Here is a 19,890-nt window from a genome sequence, read left to right on the forward strand (position 1 = left end):
TTTCGGGCCCCACTGAACATCCTACAAGTCCGGTGAACATGTAAGGCACCGCAGGGATGACAAGCGTGCACGATGAGGTTCAAACATATCCATGTCCAGTGGAGGGGACTGGGCCACAACCCCATGTGCTTTGGTGGGCTATCTTTGTTTTGATGTAAAGGGAAGGCCCTCTTCTCTAGATGGGTTTTATTGACATGAAACTAGACTGGTAGCTATGGCCTGCCGCAGTCCTTGACGGCAAGGAGGCCTATGAAGCTCTCCGGCCTAATATGTAGTAGATCTATTTTATGACACTCCTCTACAGGTTCGTTAGTTTCACTATTTCTCTCCAAGCCCACACCAAGTGCAAGGCAGGAGAGATTGGCAGGTGATGATTTTGTCAACCTTATGATTTTTTGTTGGTTAACTATGGTGAATGATTTTTATGTCCGATTGTTTTTTCTTTGAAGTATCCAAAAGCAAAGCTTCCTTTAAGGGGTGGAAAGTTTTTGTTGCATGCATGGAATTGCAACCAAAATATACTTGCCGAAGAGAGAAACTAGAATTATTTGACAGACAGTTTAGGACTGTGATATATGCAGTGGACATCTTATCTTAGATACAAGAATGTCAAGAACAACATTATCTAGGAGTCTTGGCTTCTGCTGGTTATTTGATGATGAAGCTCTGCTCCTTCTAGCTTCAATCTTGCAATCACCAAGTTTTTCTTCCTCATTTTCTCCACACCCCTAGTTTGTCGATGTTACAAGGGAATGATTTCAACATGTGACAGTGGCTAACCTCCACATACCTCATCCGAGGCATCACTCGCTGCACCATTTCCCACTCCATGTGCAACCTTGGAAGGAACTTCAAACATAAACCCACAACCTTCCCAGTGGTGCCATTAGTGCCCTCAAAGACAGGACTTGTGGACTTGATGTCTCCATTTTCCATGCAAAGATATTGCTAATGACAGAGTGATGTGGGGTTTATCCATTGTGGGGTAAGTCCTCCTCGGTAATGCCTGAGGTACAACAGATGTGGGAGGGGAAAGTCTTCCAGATTCTGAAACATCTCTTCTTTATCACATCCTTCACACTTCAGAGTCGATAGATAAAACCTTAAGTTGCTTAAGATGTGTTAGGACTGTTAGTTCCTCCTCTGCAATTTCATTCTCTTCACTTATATTTACTCTTAGTACCCTAAGCTGTAACAGATTTTGGAGCTCGGCTAGTCGACAACCATCCTTGTTATCGGCACCCACTAGCTTTAATCCAGATAGCTCTTGAAGATTCGAGAGCCTTCCTATTCCCTGGAAGGTACTGAATAGGACAATGCCCTATATCCAACAGAATGAGCTTCTGCAGGGCTGTGATGGATAAGGGCTATTTTTGTAGGTTGTTGCATCCTGACAGAACAAGAAGCTGGAGGTTGCGGAGCTTTCCGATTGAAAATGGCAGCTCTTTTAGTGCAGAAACCCCACTTAGGTTCAGACTTGCTAGGCGTTCGAGGGAACTGATCCAATTCAACAAGTCTTCAATGCAAATGTTCTCTAGTTTATTTTTTGAGAAATCAAGCACCCTTGGGGATTTTATCGTAAACATTGCGATGTTCCTATTAAATTGGATTGGGGAACTTGTCATCATCAGCACTGCACGGATCCTTGACTTTTTGTTCATTGATCTTAAATCTGCTTCATTTGTAAAACTCAGACGCCGAGATCTTGCTGAGGGTCTTTGCCTGCCTTGATCATCAAAGCAGCAAAAACCCTCCTCTCTAGCAATTTTGATGGTTAAATCCCTCACCAAATCATGCATCCGGCAACTGTAGGCTCTTCCATCATAACCTCTACGCTGCACAACTTCAACTAGGCATCTGCTAATTAGTTCTGATAGATAGTCAAAGGGCAGTTCCATCGTGGTTGATGTGTTTCTGCCCTCGATGAAACCCTCTCCAACCCACCAATGAACTAGTTGCTCAGCGCCTATCTCAGAGTCCTCCGGATATAGGGAAAAGCACAACAGACATTGCTTCATACGAATGGGAAGCTCATCATAGCTCAACTGCAAAGAAGCCATGACCGAATTTTCGCTTTCTTTTGTGGTTAATGCATCATGGAAATTGTGACAAATCCTTCTCCAAACTTCAGTAGATTGAGCTTTCGATTTCAGTAAGCCTCCGATGGTCTTAACAGCCAGAGGAAGTCCATTGCATTTCTTCACTATAACTTTCCCAACTTCTTCCAACTCAGGATGCTGTTTTGCTTCCTCATTTGATGAAAATACAATTTTGCAGAACAATGCTTAGCTTTCTTCTTCGTTGAGAATTCTCGGCTGATGAATCCGTGCTTTCTCAACGCCCATTTCTATCGCTACACTTTCTTTTCTATTATGCAACTACTCCACACATTCTGTAGCCCAGCCTTCGGCACTCCAAACATCATCCATTACAATCACGTAGTTTTTATTCTCAAGCAGTTGCTTAATCTTTGGAAGCATTTGAGCCATATCCAGCCCATTTACATCCTCTCCCAATTGTTTCAACACAGTTTTCATGATCTCTTCTTCACTGACAATTTGAGATATAGATACCCAAATCCTCTTCTCAAAGCGATCAACTACTTGTTTACTGTCAAAAATCTTCTGTGACACGGTGGTTTTTCCTAAACCCCCCATTCCAACAATCCCAACTTGGTGCAACATCCTGTTTTCAGGAAGAATCCAGCCTATTATCTTTTCTGTATCTTCTATCAAACCAACCATGGCAGATTCATCATAAACTGGTGATGTCCACCTCTTTCCCATGCTGCCGCGGTCATCATGAATGCTTTGCTGTCCAATTGTCTTGAAATAGGCTGTCAAGATCTTCTGCATCTTCTTAATTCTTTCATTGATAGCTTCCAACTTCTTTCCTGTCCGATACTGGAAGATCAGTTCACGTGGGGTGAAGTTGCTGCAGCACTGAAAACCCTCTTTCCGATATTCAGCTCTGAGCAGGCAATCTGTCAATATATCCTCCGCGTCATAAACCAGTTCTCGCAGCATGCTTAAGGTTGTCTTGACAGTTTCCTCCTTTCTTTTTGAGCTTGTAAGCATCAGCAAGAAAGGATTTCATCAGATCAAGCTGCGTCTTCATATCATTGAACTCACTTTGAAATTCAAGCACATATTCTCCTGGCTTCTTGAGAACTTGAACCAACTGCTCTGCAAGAGCCTCAACCATAGCCTCTGCCATGTTTGCAACCTGCAATGCCATTGTTAGCTTGTGGCATGCTGGATTTCTTCATGACACTAACATTATATAAATGTTTGGTGCTGGACCAATACAGTTGCAACATGTGATATGTTGCTCATACTGCTGACGCCAATTTTCTTTCAGTTTTCGCAGAGTGATCAGACCTAATCTGTTCATGTTTTATGCCTAATCTTATTTCAAGAACAACAAGACAAACAAAAAAGAGAGTTAATTTCCCCGACTCTGATTAAAGATTAAATACCAAGGACTAGAAATGATCTCTGGTAAGGTACCTTTTGAATTTCAATATCATGCTTATCGTCACCAAACTACTACTCCTGCTCGAAGTCTCAAACAGGAAAAACAAAAAAGACTAATAACAAAAATAATAAAGAAAGGAAAGAACATACTCAAAAGCTGCTCTTGGTTCTTGTTGTGATTCCAAGCCTTACGACCTTTAATCGTGTAAAGTTAAACGATACAAGTCAATTTTCTGAAAGCAAACTTCATCATTAATTAACAACGTTACTGAAAATCCAACACAATCTTCGACATGATCATTGACATAGAAAGATTATCGTAGTGAATATCAAACCTCTGGAATATGCCAAGGTTCTTGCAACCGTTGGTCCCAAACATTCGAAGAGTGTTATCTTCTTCCTTGAATATCTTTTTTGTCCAAACTATATATGTGGATCATGACGTGCAATGCTAATGATCATATTTAAGACTTCCAAAAGTTTGACAATGGACCTTCATGGTGCTTGCCTGCCCGCCCTTTTTTTCTAGTGGAAACAAAAACAAATGATGGATTTTCTTTTCCATCCTCTCATTTGCTCTGGTTTTTTTCCAAAGATCAAAGGCAAATGCTTAGGGTCCTATCCCTAGTTGACTCTTTGGGGTTGATGTTTGAGATGGAAGATGTTTTTTTATTTGAAAATATATTAAAATAATATTTATATGCAGACTGAGAATATTGCAAAATCTACTGAATGAGAAACTCACATGCCCAGAATTTATTTCTACAGATATCTACTATATATTATACGGGCCAATCTTGTTTTTCTTTTTTTTGGGAATTTTTCAGTTAATAGTTTTGGAAATATAATTTAGGTCCTTTGACAGCATATTGTCCAGAAACAAAATCATATTAGTAGATGGGTTTTATTTTTTTCTGTTTTTGATAGGCACGTCATCATTATAGAAGATGTACACCCAAAAAAATTAATCATAAAAGAGTTCACGCAGAAATCACGATTGTGGACCACACGAGGGCCAACTTTAACAGGCTACCTGCTTTAAAAGTCTGGTTCTCTAAAATATCCAACGAAAAATACCACGTAAAGCGACATGTACACCAAGTCACCGGTTCAGTCTTTGATCCACGTGTGTCAAATCATATGGCTGGGTCACCTACTAAGGTACTCCACGCGTAACGTAGTCATTATCTCTAGAAAACTTTATGTCCCAGAAACAGTGTCACGATGGACAGAAGAAACTGCAAAGGATCCCCCTCCAGTCCTCACTCCTCGGTCTTCAGTGGCAAAAAAGAAAATAATACTAACTTTCATATCTTCTGTCATCAAAATTATATAAACTATAACTGAGGTTCTGCTTCTTCTGTGTAAATTGTAAAATACTAAAAATATATATATTTTTTACATTTTTTTATGTTTATTTGTGATTAATATTTTTATAAAAAAAATTTATATGTTTATTTTCAATGAAATATTTTACATAAAAAACAATTAATAAAAAATATTTTACAATCAATCTCCAAACTTAGTTTATTTATTGAAAAATAGTTTTAACTCATCAAATTTATTGAAATATTTTACAAATAATAATTCATTTACACAATGATATTCAATTATTTTAATCACCATTATCACCACTACCTCCTATATTATTATTGTTATCTCACCATCATTATTAAAAAAAATATTTTTCAATAAAATATTTTACAAAAAACAAATGTTTTTCGGATCTTAGTATTTGTTTTCATCTAGAAACTAAAAAGCTACCCCTTTATCCTATTTAATTCTCATGTTTTTATGCATGTCTACAATTTATTTGTTATAATCTATGATTTAGGGGTAAATCAGTCTCCTACCAAATAAATATAATATTAAAAAAGAAAATGTAGTTGCGGCCCTCTCTCTTTGGACGCTTTGTTCCGCATCTTCCAGAGCCAAAAAGGATCAACAGTCATGTCTTCCTCAGGATCAAGTGGTGGCGCAGCTGATGGGGCAGCATGTATACAGTGGGCTGGCTATTGTGATAGCTTTTATATTTATGATTTTAAAAAAATTATTTTTAATTAAAGTTGGTTAGGTATTTATATATGTTTGATTAAAATTGTAATTGAAATTAAAATTAAACAAAAAAATAATTTAATGTATTTAATGGTATGTATTAATATTAACAGTTTTTAATTTAAATATTATAGATTTAATTACTGTTATTATATTATAAAATAAATAATACTTTATATAAAAAAATTATTGTTTCATTAAACTATCTACAATTCCATCACATGTGAAATTCATCCGATAAGAACTATAGTTTTTATGATTTTTTTAGCGTACAATAAAATCAGATAAAATATCATCATGAACAAAATTGGAATTACGATTAAATTCTGTAAATATTACGTCATTATGCAATCTCTTTCTAATTTATGTAGTATCATTGAATAATGTTAAATACTACCTTTTTGAATAAAACACAATTTTAAAAAATAAAGTTTTTTACTATTCACGTGTTCACTTTTTGTGTGCAGAGTGAATTCACTCTGCACATTGTTCACTTTTGTGAAGTGAACAGTGTCGGTGAAGCCAGTGCAAGATGCTTCTCCTGAAATTGCGTTTCTATGCTATTTTTTGGTAGGTTCCATGTTTTAAAAGCGCTGGTTAACACTTTAACCAAACACAAATTTTTGTGATTCTTCAAAACATAACCGCTGTCGTGTAGATAAATACACTTATAGTGCAATTCCATGCAGTTCAAAGATGATTAGATTTTTTTTTCTCCTCCCCATTTTTTTTGTCTTCTCCTCTTGAAATCCAAGTTAAACCTGCTAAAATTCAGAATTGTTCTTTTATTTAATTTTTTTTCTTTCAATTATGGTTCTTTTTCTCTTGAGTGGTCTTTAATTTTTTTGGATTGATTTTTTTTTTTTAATTTCATCCATTTTTCATTTGGTTTTATTTAACTTTTGTATCAAATATAGTACTTATTCTTTTGATTATTGTTACTTTAATCATTTATTTTTTATTTTTTTCAATCTTATTCTTCAACATTTCATTTCATTTCATTTTATTTATTTATTTATTCAATTTCAATCCTTATTCTTTAAATTGCTTTTTTTTTTATCGTTTTCTTTTTTTTTTTTCTTCAATTTTATTCATCAACATTTTATTTTCTTTTTTATCCAAGTTTGGTCCTTATTTTTTTAATTACTATTTTTTTTTTATCATTTTCTTATTTTGTGAGGTTATCCTGGATCATATATTGGTCAAGTTGACTTGGATTGTTTCAAATTTTTTTTTTTATTTTTTTTTATCATTTGGCATTATGTTACTGGGTTTTGAGTTTTTATGATTTTTTATGTTCCTTTCTATGAGGTTATTCTAGGTCGCATGTTAGTTAGGTTATTCCTTGGTTGCAGGTTAGTAAGGTTATCCCAAGTCACAGGTTAGTTAATCTGGAGTGACTCAAGTTTTTATTTATTAATTAATTTATTTAAATCCAATCCTTTTTTCTATGTTATTTTTAGAAATTTTAATTTTTTAATCCTGATCTTATGTCACGGGTGATGGATTAGTATAATAAACGCAGGTTGAATCGTGATTTTTCTTAAATGTTTTTTTTTAAAAATAATTTTCATTTAAGATTATGTTGTTGGGCCTTAAGTTTTGTGATATTGTTTGCTTTTTAATATACAGGGTATTCCCATTTCATGTCTCACATGTTCATTAAATTAATCTAGATAGATTTAAATTTTCATCGCCTTACTATTTTTTTTTTAAATTAAATAATAATTCAAGCTGTAGCGTGGCTCCTGCCAAAAAAAAAAAAATCTAGTAGAAGGCTAAAAATATAAGAAAAAAAAGTGTACAGAATCATACCCGAGGACTGAAGTGAAAATTTAACCCTTTTTACCCTTCATTGAGCTGAAGAACGGGCATGAAGGGGACCTTCAAAGTCCAGTCTTTTTTACTGCAAGTGCATCCGGTACTTTCTTCTTGTACCGTACCACATTGTCATTAAAATCGACAAAAATAGCCTTTACTAGTTCACCGTATTCAATTTTTTTTAGTGGTTTATTTTATCATTAATTTTAGAATTTTAAAAAATTAATTAGGATATCCATAAGCTGACTTGAATATTTATAATTATATATAAAAAAAATTATTTCATGTATATATTCAGAAGTCACAGATGTAAGACTCGAACTCCAAAATTGTAACCTCCTTTGTTTTTCTGCAGAGGTAAGTACTTGCTAGATTTGGTGGGGGATATGGAAGAAAACAAAATTCTCCTCGGTGGTTGGTATAATTGCGATGTAATGATTTTTCAGCAAAGAGAAATGAAAACAAAGAAAAAATGTACTTCGACAAGTCCCTTCTGTTTGCCCGAATTTATTTTAGGGGACCCAAGATTTTAGCTAAATTATTGAAAGTTTGCTTGCGATGAGGGGAAAGCAAATTTGCTTCTGGCATTTTCATCATTGAACTACTTTTATTTTTTTGGACAGGCAACAACTTTTTAATCTAATAATTATATTGCCATGGCTGTCAGGCATGCATGCTATTTACTATATATATATATATATATATAACATCCTTTTTAAAACGGTGGATCTGTAGTAAGATCCGAGTTTCAAATAGAAGGTTAGTTAAATTGATTTAATTATTAATTTTAAAAAAAAATTAAAATAACATTATTTTAAAAAAAAGATTAGTGGATTTTGATCGGGTTTTATTCAATTTACAAGTAAACTTGGGTTTTTTATAAGTTAAGTGGGGTCAATTCATTTCTTTTCTGTTTTCGACTTGAATTGATTTAAATTATGTATTAGCTGGATTCAAATTAACCATCAGGTTAATTTGCTGGGATAAATTTATTGTTTCGATTTTATGCAATGCAAAAACTCTACTTGGACCCCATGTTTTTTTATGGTGCACGACATATGGGAGGTAGTTACCTCACTTGACTGTAATCCAAGTCACAATGAAACACCAGTTTTCGGAGGCCATTGATTTTATGGTCATTCTGCAAGGTCAATGATTTCATTCAAAGCTTATAATTATGAAAAATTAGTTGCAACATATACCCATATTTATTCCTAGATCGAGACTTAATTTTTATAAAAAAAATAAATAAATGGAAAATGATAGATCACAACAGTCTACTCTAATAAGCATATTGGTCCACTACACACATCATCGAATATACATACATACATATGTATGTATGTATGTATATAAACTCTAGAAATCGAGCCATTAATAGATAGAATTCTAGTTAATTGTTTCTTATTTTTTAATGGCTTGTTATGTCATGTTTAATTTCATGACAAAAGAAGATTTTCTTGCTTGTTCATGTGAGTTAAATGTAGAGTATTAGAAGACAAGGAATTGAAGTACAAGTTAAAACTTTGTTTACAATACCACCTATCATGATTATTCCTTCGCGTGATGGAAGAAAACAAGGGTGCATCTTCAAATTGCTATATATATATATATATATATATATATAGGAGTCTCAATTTTACCTCAAACAAATCTTTGAATCAATTTCATCCTCCAAGTTTCACAATTCTTAATTAAATTTTTTCAATCGTATCTGATCATGAATTCCATCTAAATTATGCTCTTTATCATAAAAAAAAAAAAAAAAAGCTATTCTTTTTATAGAAAACATACCAATTTATGTTAGAAAAAACAAAATAAGAAATACAAATTGTTCAAGGGACTAAATAGATATATCTCAAGAAATTGATTTTGACCAATTGATTACTAATATAATAAACACTTACCAACAAGTTGCTCTCGCAATTATGCAAATTATTCTTGGGTGCGTTACTTAAGGAGGTTGAAGAGTATTAATGTGATTGTTTTAAAATATTTTTTATTTAAAAATATATTAAAATAATATATATTTTTAATTTTAAAAATTTATTTTTAACATCATCAATTTAAAATAATCTAAAAACACAAAAAAATATATAAAATAAAATATAAATATTTAAAAAATACTTTTAAAACATAAAAATAAATCACAAAATAGCATCCATAAAACCCAACATCTATGATTAAGGCTCATGAGGCGATACATTACGGAACAATACAAGATCCTAATCAAACACACTTTGGTCCCATTTCACCAACAACCAAGGCCAATTCAGTCATTCCACCTCTCAAACCCTCCCTTTTTTTTAAAAAAACAGTCTACTCTCTAGCCCGAAACCACCCCCAAACCCCTCCCTCGATCTTCTCCCTCCCTCTCTTCACTCTCTCTAAACAAACCACCATGGCCACCATTAACACCAAGACCATAGTAGTCTCTTTCTGCACACTGAGCTTGGTGTTAATCTTCTCTCCGCAGCTCTCTTTCTCCTCCTCAATCCACGACCTGCTTATCTCAAAAGGGCTACCAGCTGGTCTACTCCCGAAGGAAGTGAAGTCCTACACTGTGTCTGAAGATGGCTACTTGGAGGTGTTTCTTGATGGTCCATGCTTGACCAGATATGAGAACAGGGTCTTGTTTGAAAGTGTAGTGAGGGCTAATCTCACTTATCTTAGCCTTTCAGGAGTTGTTGGCTTGTCTCAAGAAGAACTCTTTCTTTGGCTACCAGTGAAAGACATCACAGTTGATGACCCAAGATCAGGACTTATTTTGTTTGACATTGGGGTTGCTCATAAGCAACTGTCCTTGTCACTCTTTGAAGATCCACCTAGCTGTAAGCCTCAAGGTATCGCATTTGTTTAATCTTTACTTCTTTTTTCCATCAAGTCCTGAATCTTTAGTACTTAATCTCCTACTGCAAGGATTTGACTTCATCGTTCTTGGTATTGGTTTCCATATTTCCTTTGTAAGTTATGGAATGGCTAAGGAAATATAGCAGTTTTGCTTTGGACATGGTTAGGAAGATGAAGCTGCCTTGAATTTTATTATCTGCCATGCCTGTTGCTTTCACTGGCTTGTGTTTCAGTCCCAGAAACTGGCCACAGAGTACTGCGTTTCACCTTTTCCCTTTTTCTGTTACCTTTCACAAATAATCAGAAGAAATTTCCTAAAAAGAACAGACACAGCATTTTAACCGCAGGGCATAACTGTACAGCATTGTTTGATCTATTACATATATATTTTTTCATGATTGGGAGTACTGTTAATCATGTGAATGCGTGCAGGTGAGTCGAAGAATCATGCGAGGAAGGAGAGAGGGTTTGAGGCTGTGAGATAGAAGATGCACGCCATGCTGTTCCAACTTTGTCATTTTCCATGGAATGTTTTGTTTAATGATTCCATAATATAATCATAGATTAGATTAGAGGTTTTGTTAGCTATATAAAGTATAAAAATGGCAATCATGGAATCTGGTGTCCTTATCAAATTACAGGTTCTAATCTTCTAACTTTTTGTTAATTGCCTTTTGTTGCCACCCTAACCAATTAATCTAATGTTTACAGTAAAAAAATAAAATCAAAGCAAGGAATCTAATACAATACAATTATTCTAATAAATCACCATCTCTCCAATTACCCACTTCTACGAATCTTAATAGCCGGCTACATATAGAGCACTTAAAAAAAAAAAAAATCTTCACGGGTAAGAAATTTTGTGTTGTTCATATGTTATTATATTAATTATTTTCTGAATTATATATTTTTTTGAGAAATACTAAATAAAAAAATTCTTATATCTTTTGATGCGCTATAATTTTATTTATTTATTTATTTAAAGTTGAGTTTATAAAATAATTAGCAGGATACAATTAATCACTCATGGAGTAGAGTAAAATTCTCCAAAGTTTGGTGCTTCTTTGCAAGCAAAAAAAAAAAAAAAAACTATTTAGGTTATAATTCTTTTTGTTTTTTAAGTGAAAATCCCTATTGTTTAGGGAACTAAAATATACCCGAAATTGGAGGGATCTTAGGTAGGGTCATATATCTTTGTTTTAGTGGGACCCACAAGCACCTAACCGTAGGGTTCCCCATCAATAATTGCACTTTATTTTTGTGATTGTGCCTTTGGCACTTTCGTGGACTTTCACCTCTGGCACTGGTGATCCTTATTCGATGGTGGGGTCATATATCTTTTATTTTATATGTTCAAATTTTAATAATGGTTTTTATAAAATTTTATTTCTTCAAATATCGATATTAAATAAATTATGACACCGGGCAGTTTCTTTAATTTCTCTCCTTTATTTATTAATAAATGGATTCTATCACAATTCTAAAAGCTATTTGAAATACCTTGGCGCAATTTAATTAACAAAATAAATTAATTAAAAACTAAGATTTATTTTCATAAATTAGTTTATGTACTAATTCCTCTTTAAAATGAGCATTTGAACTTGCCAAGGTACCATCATGTTCTTATCTTACAAGATATTTAACTTCCATCAAAGTTTTGGGCACTAAGTTAAGAAATTGTTTCTTAAAATATATTTTTTAATATATTAAAATAATATTTAAATTTAAATTTATTTTTAATATTAATACATTAATTCTATTAAAAAAATTAAAATTTTTTTAAAAACACGATTTTACTATAAAAACAAACATTCTTCATCTTTACGCTAAATGCTTGAGATATTTCATGCCGGAGACTTGATAAAAATCTTGAAATGTCTCATCTTGACTGTAACTCTTTTGTTTTCATTTAACTTCTCCTCCTTCTCCTTTTCAAATTGGAATATGATTGTGACTACTTTGTCCTTTCATATTTATTTGCCTTATGAATGGTCAAGTTCTCAACTTAACTTTCTTCCATGATTATGGCCAACTTGCAACCACTGGTAAGACTCAGGAATTAAAGTAATTTGTTTTTTTTTTTTTTAGTTTTATGATTGAGTTCTATATTATTAATATAATAATTATTTGAGACTTATATGATAATTAATTTTAAATTTATAAGATTAATTAAAGTACGTGTAAGTTAGTATCTATATTAATAATAAAAAAAAATTATAGAGAACTTGAAAGGTATGGCTATGAAATTATTTTTTTTTTTTAAAAAAAAAATTGTAGCATATATAGTATTTAAAGAGAAAGGGGTCATTGTCTATTGCATTTGGCTTTACATTAGAACCATCCACGATTTAACCTGCATCGTTATAGTATATTAGAAAATAATAAAAATAATTATAGTATTAAAAGGGTGAGTTGACATTTAATCAACCTTGGAAAATTATGTGAGGAAGAATATGTTTGCGTAGTTTGGTAATAGTTATTTTTCAAATAATTTTTTGTGTTGAAATATATGTTAATGATATTTTTTTTATTTTTAAAAAATTATTTTTAATATTAGCACATCAAAATAATTCAAAATATATAAATCACATTAAATTTTATTAAAAAAAATTTTTTTTTGAAAAAAACAATTTACACCACGTTTCCAAATAATTTTTAAAACTATATAATACAATGGGATGCTGATGCCTCTCCTGCTCGAGATACATAGAAGTTTTCCACCGATGAGATTGTATTAATTAATGTTCTTACTAATGTTACAAGTCTATTAGGTGTGCTCATTATAAATATATACATGAATCAGTTTAATTCAAGTAGGTTAATTAAAATTAAAATGATAGTGTTCTATTTTTAAAAAAATTATAAATAAAAAATAATATTGTTTTGAAATAAAAAAAATCAACCTGATTTTAACTAAATCAATTAAATTACGAGTTAATTCATCATTAATGTGGTTAAATTAAATTTACTTTACTCTACGAAAACATCATTTCTTAACAAGAACAGTATCGAATTGTATGATATTACTTGACATTCTTTAGTTTTTCCTTTTTTCTCCCCCCTAAAACGTGTTTACTGTTTATTGTTCTAAGAAACATAAAATGCGATTACTTGTTGTCCAAATCTGTGGAAGCTAAACAAGAACAATTTTAAAGAAAAATTGAGAACAAATTGAAATCGAACTCCGCGAATGATCAGTCAATCAATAATGTTATGTCACCCCCTTAAAATACATCAACCTGCTTGAGCTTTAGAATGCAAGAAAAGGATCCGCGAACTGATGATCAGCCAATGCTCACATATTGTGGTTATCATAGAAATCATGCAAAAAAGACTTGGAAAATAAAACTGATCATGACTCTGGTTGTGCACGCGGTGCCTCAGGTGACCAAGCCACTTCTTTTGTGCCCTTGGCAGCTAGCCGCGACAAGCTTGCGGGGGAGCTCACCCTTGACAAGACCTCTCCGTAGGCCTGCACCTCGGATGGTGAATGATGACTGTCCCAGGGATGCCCTCCTCCATGCATTGGTTCTGCCATCACTTCTTGCGGAGATCTGTATTGGAAAGTCAATTGGGCCTTCATCTACAAGGTCAGACATCACTTTAACACTAAAACCTCCATTATTGGGCTATGATTCTATCTTATATACAACTCTTTTTCTTCATAAAAACACACACACACAGAGGGAGGGTGCTGTCCTCGAAGGATCTCTAGCTCTCCACCTCCTAGTACCAAGTTGGACATGAGAGTGTATTATATTATTTTATGAGAATTTCCTCCATCTCTCTCTTATATATATTTTCATTACAGTTGTTAAATGTTAGTTAAAATCTAGATCAGTATCTCGGGTCAATTCTAAAAAGACTTGATTAATTTAAAGGCTAAACTGGTTCAAGTTTGTTAAAAAACCAACCGATGCAACAACTTGGACAAATCCGGTTGACTCGGCAGGTCAACCCGTAACCCGAGCAAGACTCAATGTTTTTTTTTTTTTTTTTAAATATGAGATTTGAAATCCATTAGTATATATATATTTATATTCGTAAGAAAAAAATTATGTTTTTTCAGTGTTGGAAATAAAAAATTTTTGATTTAAATACTTCAACTTAAAAGGATAACATAGTATCCTTTTAATGTGAGATTTAAAAACTATTAATATATATACTCTATGTTCTAAAAAAAAAACTATTTTTTTTTCATGTGGGAAAAAAAAAAATTTTTGTTTAAATATTTCAACTTAAAAGTTTAACTCAATATTTTTTAATGTATGATAAAAAACTTTTTAAAAATATTCTTTTAAAACTTTATTATTTATAATATGCATAGCCTATATTTACATGGATTTTTTTTTTTAATTTTTTCATATAAAATATTAAAAATTTTATTTTTTTTTAAATTTTTCCCAGTTGATCCGAGTTAACTCAAGTTGACCCATAAAATATAGGACCCGATCCTTTGACAGAGTTAATCCCGAATTTAATAACCATGATTGAATCGATGTATTGTGAAATCATCAATATTATTTTAAAAGAATATTTTAATAAGATAAATTCAATAATATATAAAAAAATCATTAATAATAATTTAAGTGCGTTGCAATTATTGTTTAAAGATTACGAATGAGTCACTTAGTGACTAATATATCCACTCTATTTATTCTATTTATTGTTAGTGATATTTATTAGTATTATTAAATTAGTCTCATGAAAATTTTTATGATGATATTAATATTATTGTAATTAAAATTGCAGTGCGCTTTTCTGATATCTTTTTCTTTATTTCTTTGTTTTTTCTCTCTCTCTCTCATCTCTCATTCTCCCTTGATACGCACCCTTTTTCACCATTTTTCAACCAATAAACTATGCTATTTTACTAATTTCTTCTTAAACTGAGTTGTTTTGCCACTATTTTTTAACTAACATGCTAATAAGAAAAAAATAATCATCAAATAAATTACTCGGAATTGTAAGAAGTTTTTTGATGATCTGCACTTGATCCTGTTTTCTAAGAGAGGCTCCAAATGACACGATCAGAGTTTTCGGGGTTCTATGTTTCGTTACTCCGACGTCGTATTCTATGTAATCCATGTGCAAATCTCATGCCCAGTGAGTAAGTTCTCCACTTTTACTAGTCCAAATTCAGAATGCATATCTATCCTCTGCTCTCGGTCCTGTCCTTCCTGCGAACCTCACCACGGTAGGTGCTCTGTATCTTCGCCGGACTGCGGCAGCTACACTCGGATTGTGGTATAGATAATTTTAAAAAAAAGCGTATGTTTCCAATCAAGTATATAATAAATGATTCCTAAAGTAAATTACCATATTTATCCTTTTTTTTTTTTTTTTTTTTTTAACTTTCCAACCATAAAAATATTCTTAAATAACAATGAATAAATTTAGTAAATGAATAAAGAAGCTAAAGTAATATTATGATTTTAATTGATATGAAAAGATAATTATAGAATATAGAGTGTTTAAGAGTGTGATAGTAGTTACTTTTCAAAAAGTTTTTTATTTTAAAATATTAAAATAATATTTTTTATTTTTTAAAAATTATTTTATGATATTAAAATATTAAAATGATCTAAAAACATAAAAAATATATTAATTTTTTTTAAAAAAATTTCAATAACATTTTTTCCAACCACGGTGCCAAATACTTACAGTGTTCATTTTTTCCTAGAGATTCTTCACCCATGGCTTAAAAATTTGTGCACAATACTCTATTATAATTAATTTAAGTATAATATTTAATTAAAATTCAATAAATAAATAAATTAAGTTAAAAGGTAAATTGAATTCACTTATTTAAAAACAAATGAATTGAGTTCATTTATTAATCTCATTCACTTTCATTATATTTCTTTAAATATATATTAAAAAATAGATAAATAAATATTTTTAAAAATTAGTTTTAACATAAAATTTCTACTTTTTAAAAGTATAAATTAGTACTAATTTTAAAGACTAAATTATATTTTAAATTTAATTCTTACCTATAAAGTAATCTTAATTACGAGATTTCATTAAAATTACACCTATGCTGTAATTGGAATTCAAAGAATTACAATAAAATTAAATAAAAACATTTAATGATAATTTGAAAGCAAAAATTTGCGTTGTATTTTCCTTTAAAAAAGATAAAGTCCTCGAATAAAGTCATAAACCAAAAAGCTTACACTCCAAGGCACCACCACAAGAAAGAACTCGATAGATCCCTCACTCCTCTCTCTCATATCTCCTTCTTCTAATAATAAATAAAGAAATCGTTTCGCTAAATAAAAACCCAGGAACGTCGCAGCGTTTTCGATTTCCGTAATCAAACACGAACTATGGGAGGAGGAGGAGTCATGAGAGCAGCGGTCAAGGTGGTCGGAACTGGAGTGGCCAACGCCGGAATCCGCCGGGGAATCTCTGGTGGAACACCGCCGGTGGAGCAGTCGATGCGCAACGCATCCAGTCCAGTTTCGGCGATCATGTCGTCGAAGGCGAGTGGAGGTGAGGTCGCGGCGGGGATGCAGAGGCCTGCATGGGAGGTGGATGAGTGGGAGTTAGCTGGTGGCGTTGAGGAGGAGATGGTTGTGGATTCGGCTGAGCCGGTGGCTAGAGTTGTTTTCTGGGGTGCCCCGCCGAGTTTGCAGGAGGCTAAGGCGGCTACTTGTGAATTGAAGGATGCTTTGCAAAAGTAAAGTTTTGATCTTTATTCAAAATTTCTCTTTTTATTTACTTGTTTCTAATTTTATGTGATGTTATTGGGTTTTTCTTTTCTGTGTATAAATTTTATTTGAAATTATTTACAATTATTGGAATTATTGAAATTCTTGTTTGAAAAATTGAAAGTGTGACTGTGTGAGGCTTTGATTTTTCTCCCATCTGGTTTCAGTTTGTAGAAACTGTGATAGATACCGAAGAAATGAAAAGAATGGAACATAAATCATACTTTGTTTGTTGAATGTATAGAGGAAATGAAGCCTTACCTTTGTAATTATAGTTTCCACTGAAGAAATTGGTAGAAGTTCTTAGAGATTTTTCAACACTTTCTTGTTTCTTATTAATAAAAAAAAAAGAACAAAAATTTGCATTATATTTCAGAGTTTTGGATAATTTATTGTTTCTTGAATCTTCGAACTTCAGGAATTGAAGAAATGATTTATTTTTTGCATTAAATTCTGGTTCTTTTGTTGCTACGTAGGTTTATTTGGTGTCATCATTTAGGTTAGGTTTAAATGGTTGATTGAACTTTGCATTCTATGTACGCATGATTGGTTTGGGCGGAGATTTTTAGATGGACCTCTTACTGATTGTGCTGTATATCTTTCATAGTTTTTGAGTAATGCGGTGTGATCAGTTCCCATATCAATTCTTTTTATTTTTATTGAATAATCTCTCATCTACTTTTGAGATGTGCGAGTCAAGGTAGACAGCGTAAATGAAGGTTCATATATAGCAACTTGAGTTTGATGTAACTTCTTAGGGCATGTGGCCAAAATGCACGGTAATCAGAAAGTTTCAGTACACATGCTGACAAAAAGCTGTGGCTTTTCTCGTCCTTTTGGGAAGCTTCCAGGCATATAAATACTCTCAAGAGTGTGTGTGTCTGTGTATCTTTAATCTCTTTCTCCACTATCATTGCACTTTCGTGGCAAGTGAAGTTGCTGAAGTAGTAAATATTATGAACTGGGGATGCATTTCTTAGAGGGTTGCTGTGATTATATCAAATACCATCCTTGAGGAATGTATGTTCCTTGATGTTTACTCACTCTTTTGTGTTTGAATAGTTTTGCCTCTGTAAGATTTCAGAGATCTTATTCTTATTTTTCTGAAAATTGAGGCTTATTTGTCTCTGCGGATCATCTCGTTTATTACTTTTCTAGATGAGCTTAGTTGTTAAACCTGGCACTTGCAGTCTTATACAAAATTGGCTTAAAAATGAATGTGTGATGTTTTGTTTAAGTTATAGAACATCAGTGTTGCCAATTTTTTTTTTTATTAGCTATGCCATTAATTTACTTTTTTGCCTTTTGTTCCTTATATTGATTCTGGTGGCCTGAAATTGTATTTACCTTTTCTTGACTTTATCGTCTTTCTATGCTGAACTGTTATGCACAGAGTATATCTGTCGCCTCCTAACTTGGGAACTGGCAGTTCACTTGGAGGTAGTCAGCTGTCTGGCCACCAGCTTACAAACTCTGACATTTTAGAAACTAAAGCTTGTATTAGCTGTGATCCAAATCGAGCTCCTGTGCCAAAATATGCTATGCAGGCATTTTCATTGCTTAATGAAAGTCCTAAAATTCAGGTTCTGATATATCTCTCCCCCCCTTCAAGTTGTTCTTTCCTTTTCTTTCCTCCTATTGCTTAGACTGTTTTGTATTCATGGTGAATTAATTTGACAATAGAGTTGTAGTTGCACAAATATGTGTAAATGTTTTTTGCTCATACAGAATTAAATTAAGCTTCAATTATGTTTTTTTTTGTCGTTGATGATGCTTGGTATTGTTAGTTGCAATTATTTTCCTAGCTTAACTTTAAGAACACTAAGCTGTCAATGCATTTCAAAAACCCCTGTGATTTCTCAGGGCCTGGACCATGCTGAGAATATATAACTGATGTACTGCTTTGTTTTATAAATTATAAGCCCCCATATATAATACCTGAGGGCTTTTAATTTGATTGGATCTTCGAGGCCTCTTGAACATTTTGAAGTGTATTTTCACATGTTCTATCATTGCATCCAGCATACCTTGTCTTTTGATTGATGAAATCAGCCTATGGGACTGTAGCTCACTGATTTTAGTATTATGCCCAGACTGTGGTTGCTGCCCTTGCCTCAGATCCAAATGTCTGGAATGCAGTTTGGGAAAACGAAGCCCTTCAGGAATTGCTCCAGTCACAGAATGCAAGTAAGTGTACCCTTTTGTCTTTCAATCCACTCGTCTTTCTTCTTCTTATTTTTTATATTCCTGTTTTCTATGTCCTTCTGTTTTGCCTCTGAAGCCTAGGAATCTGTTGCAGATAAGGAATATGTTGCAGATAATGAGTCTGTTGGAGATACTGACTCTCTGGATGCAGCAGTATCTTCAAAGAAGCTCACAGAATTATCTGATGATGAAAGTGAAACTGGAAACTCTCAAACTGGGCTCAGGGATGTCATCAATAACGTTAAGCTTACTGTGGTTGACATGGTGACAAATGTATCTGCTTACTTCAAGAAGATTTTTAGCTTTTCATCCGCCGAGCACACACCCGATGCCGCAGATGAAAATGCTGGATCATCTACCACTGAGAAGACCATGGGAGCCTCTCTCATGGCTTTGGCAGTGATGGTCATAATGGTGGTTTTGCTGAGGCGCCCTTAAAACTCTATTCACTGGCAAGCCAACCTGTAAATTTGCCGAGTCTACATGCTACTTTATCTGTGTTTTTGGATGGTTGAATGGATGATGGGATTGATGCCGAACAAAGTTAAAAAGCTGTAACATTTTAGCTTGACTTCTTACCTAAGTAATGATCTACGTGCAGTTTTCAGTTTGTTTTAATTATCCATCTATGAGAGTAACTCCATTATTTTTCTAGGTCTAATCTAATTCTGATTGAGCCCTAATCTCCTGGCAAGCCATCTATGAGATTCGATTTCTTATTTTCGAGTGTTCTACAGTTTTTCTCTGTACGTTCAAATAATTGAATT

At 32.8% G+C, this 19,890-nt stretch overlaps 2 protein-coding genes and 1 pseudogene across 3 annotated transcripts; 2 read left to right on the plus strand and 1 right to left on the minus strand.

Moving 5' to 3' along the window:
• Nucleotides 1-522: 522 nt before the first annotated feature.
• On the minus strand, nt 523-3,859 carry LOC118047476 (disease resistance RPP13-like protein 4; annotated as a pseudogene).
• A 5,812-nt stretch (nt 3,860-9,671) lies between these two features.
• LOC118047475 (uncharacterized) lies at nt 9,672-10,869 on the plus strand. Its single transcript, XM_035056782.2, has 2 exons — nt 9,672-10,195; nt 10,635-10,869. Exons 1-2 carry the CDS (start codon nt 9,754-9,756, stop codon nt 10,685-10,687), a joined length of 495 nt encoding a protein of 164 aa, XP_034912673.1. The 5' UTR covers nt 9,672-9,753; the 3' UTR covers nt 10,688-10,869.
• Nucleotides 10,870-16,358: 5,489 nt separating this feature from the next.
• On the plus strand, nt 16,359-19,741 carry LOC118047473 (uncharacterized). 2 transcript variants are annotated; one of them, XM_035056779.2, is made up of 4 exons: nt 16,359-16,887; nt 18,312-18,501; nt 19,000-19,105; nt 19,218-19,741. In XM_035056779.2, exons 1-4 carry the CDS (start codon nt 16,535-16,537, stop codon nt 19,559-19,561), a joined length of 993 nt encoding a protein of 330 aa, XP_034912670.1. In that variant the 5' UTR covers nt 16,359-16,534; the 3' UTR covers nt 19,562-19,741. The 2 variants fall into 2 exon arrangements, with proteins under 2 accessions (XP_034912670.1, XP_034912671.1); XM_035056780.2 differs by having other exon boundaries at nt 16,360-16,887; nt 19,012-19,105.
• Nucleotides 19,742-19,890: the final 149 nt, after the last annotated feature.

Source organism: Populus alba, chromosome 11 (assembly GCF_005239225.2).
Source record: "Populus alba chromosome 11, ASM523922v2, whole genome shotgun sequence".
In the NCBI taxonomy this organism is placed as follows: Eukaryota; Viridiplantae; Streptophyta; class Magnoliopsida; order Malpighiales; family Salicaceae; genus Populus; species Populus alba.

What these genes read in the sequence shown, in the direction of transcription:
- LOC118047473 (XM_035056779.2), top strand. Translation starts at nt 16,535, where the DNA reads ATGGGAGGAGGAGGAGTCATGAGAGCAGCGGTCAAGGTGGTCGGAACT. An exon ending in TTGAAGGATGCTTTGCAAAA is followed by an intron (nt 16,888 to 18,311) that starts GTAAAGTTTTGA and finishes TGTTATGCACAG; the next exon opens with AGTATATCTGTCGCCTCCTA. An exon ending in ATGAAAGTCCTAAAATTCAG is followed by an intron (nt 18,502 to 18,999) that starts GTTCTGATATAT and finishes CACTGATTTTAG; the next exon opens with TATTATGCCCAGACTGTGGT.
- LOC118047475 (XM_035056782.2), top strand. Translation starts at nt 9,754, where the DNA reads ATGGCCACCATTAACACCAAGACCATAGTAGTCTCTTTCTGCACACTG. An exon ending in ACCTAGCTGTAAGCCTCAAG is followed by an intron (nt 10,196 to 10,634) that starts GTATCGCATTTG and finishes GAATGCGTGCAG; the next exon opens with GTGAGTCGAAGAATCATGCG.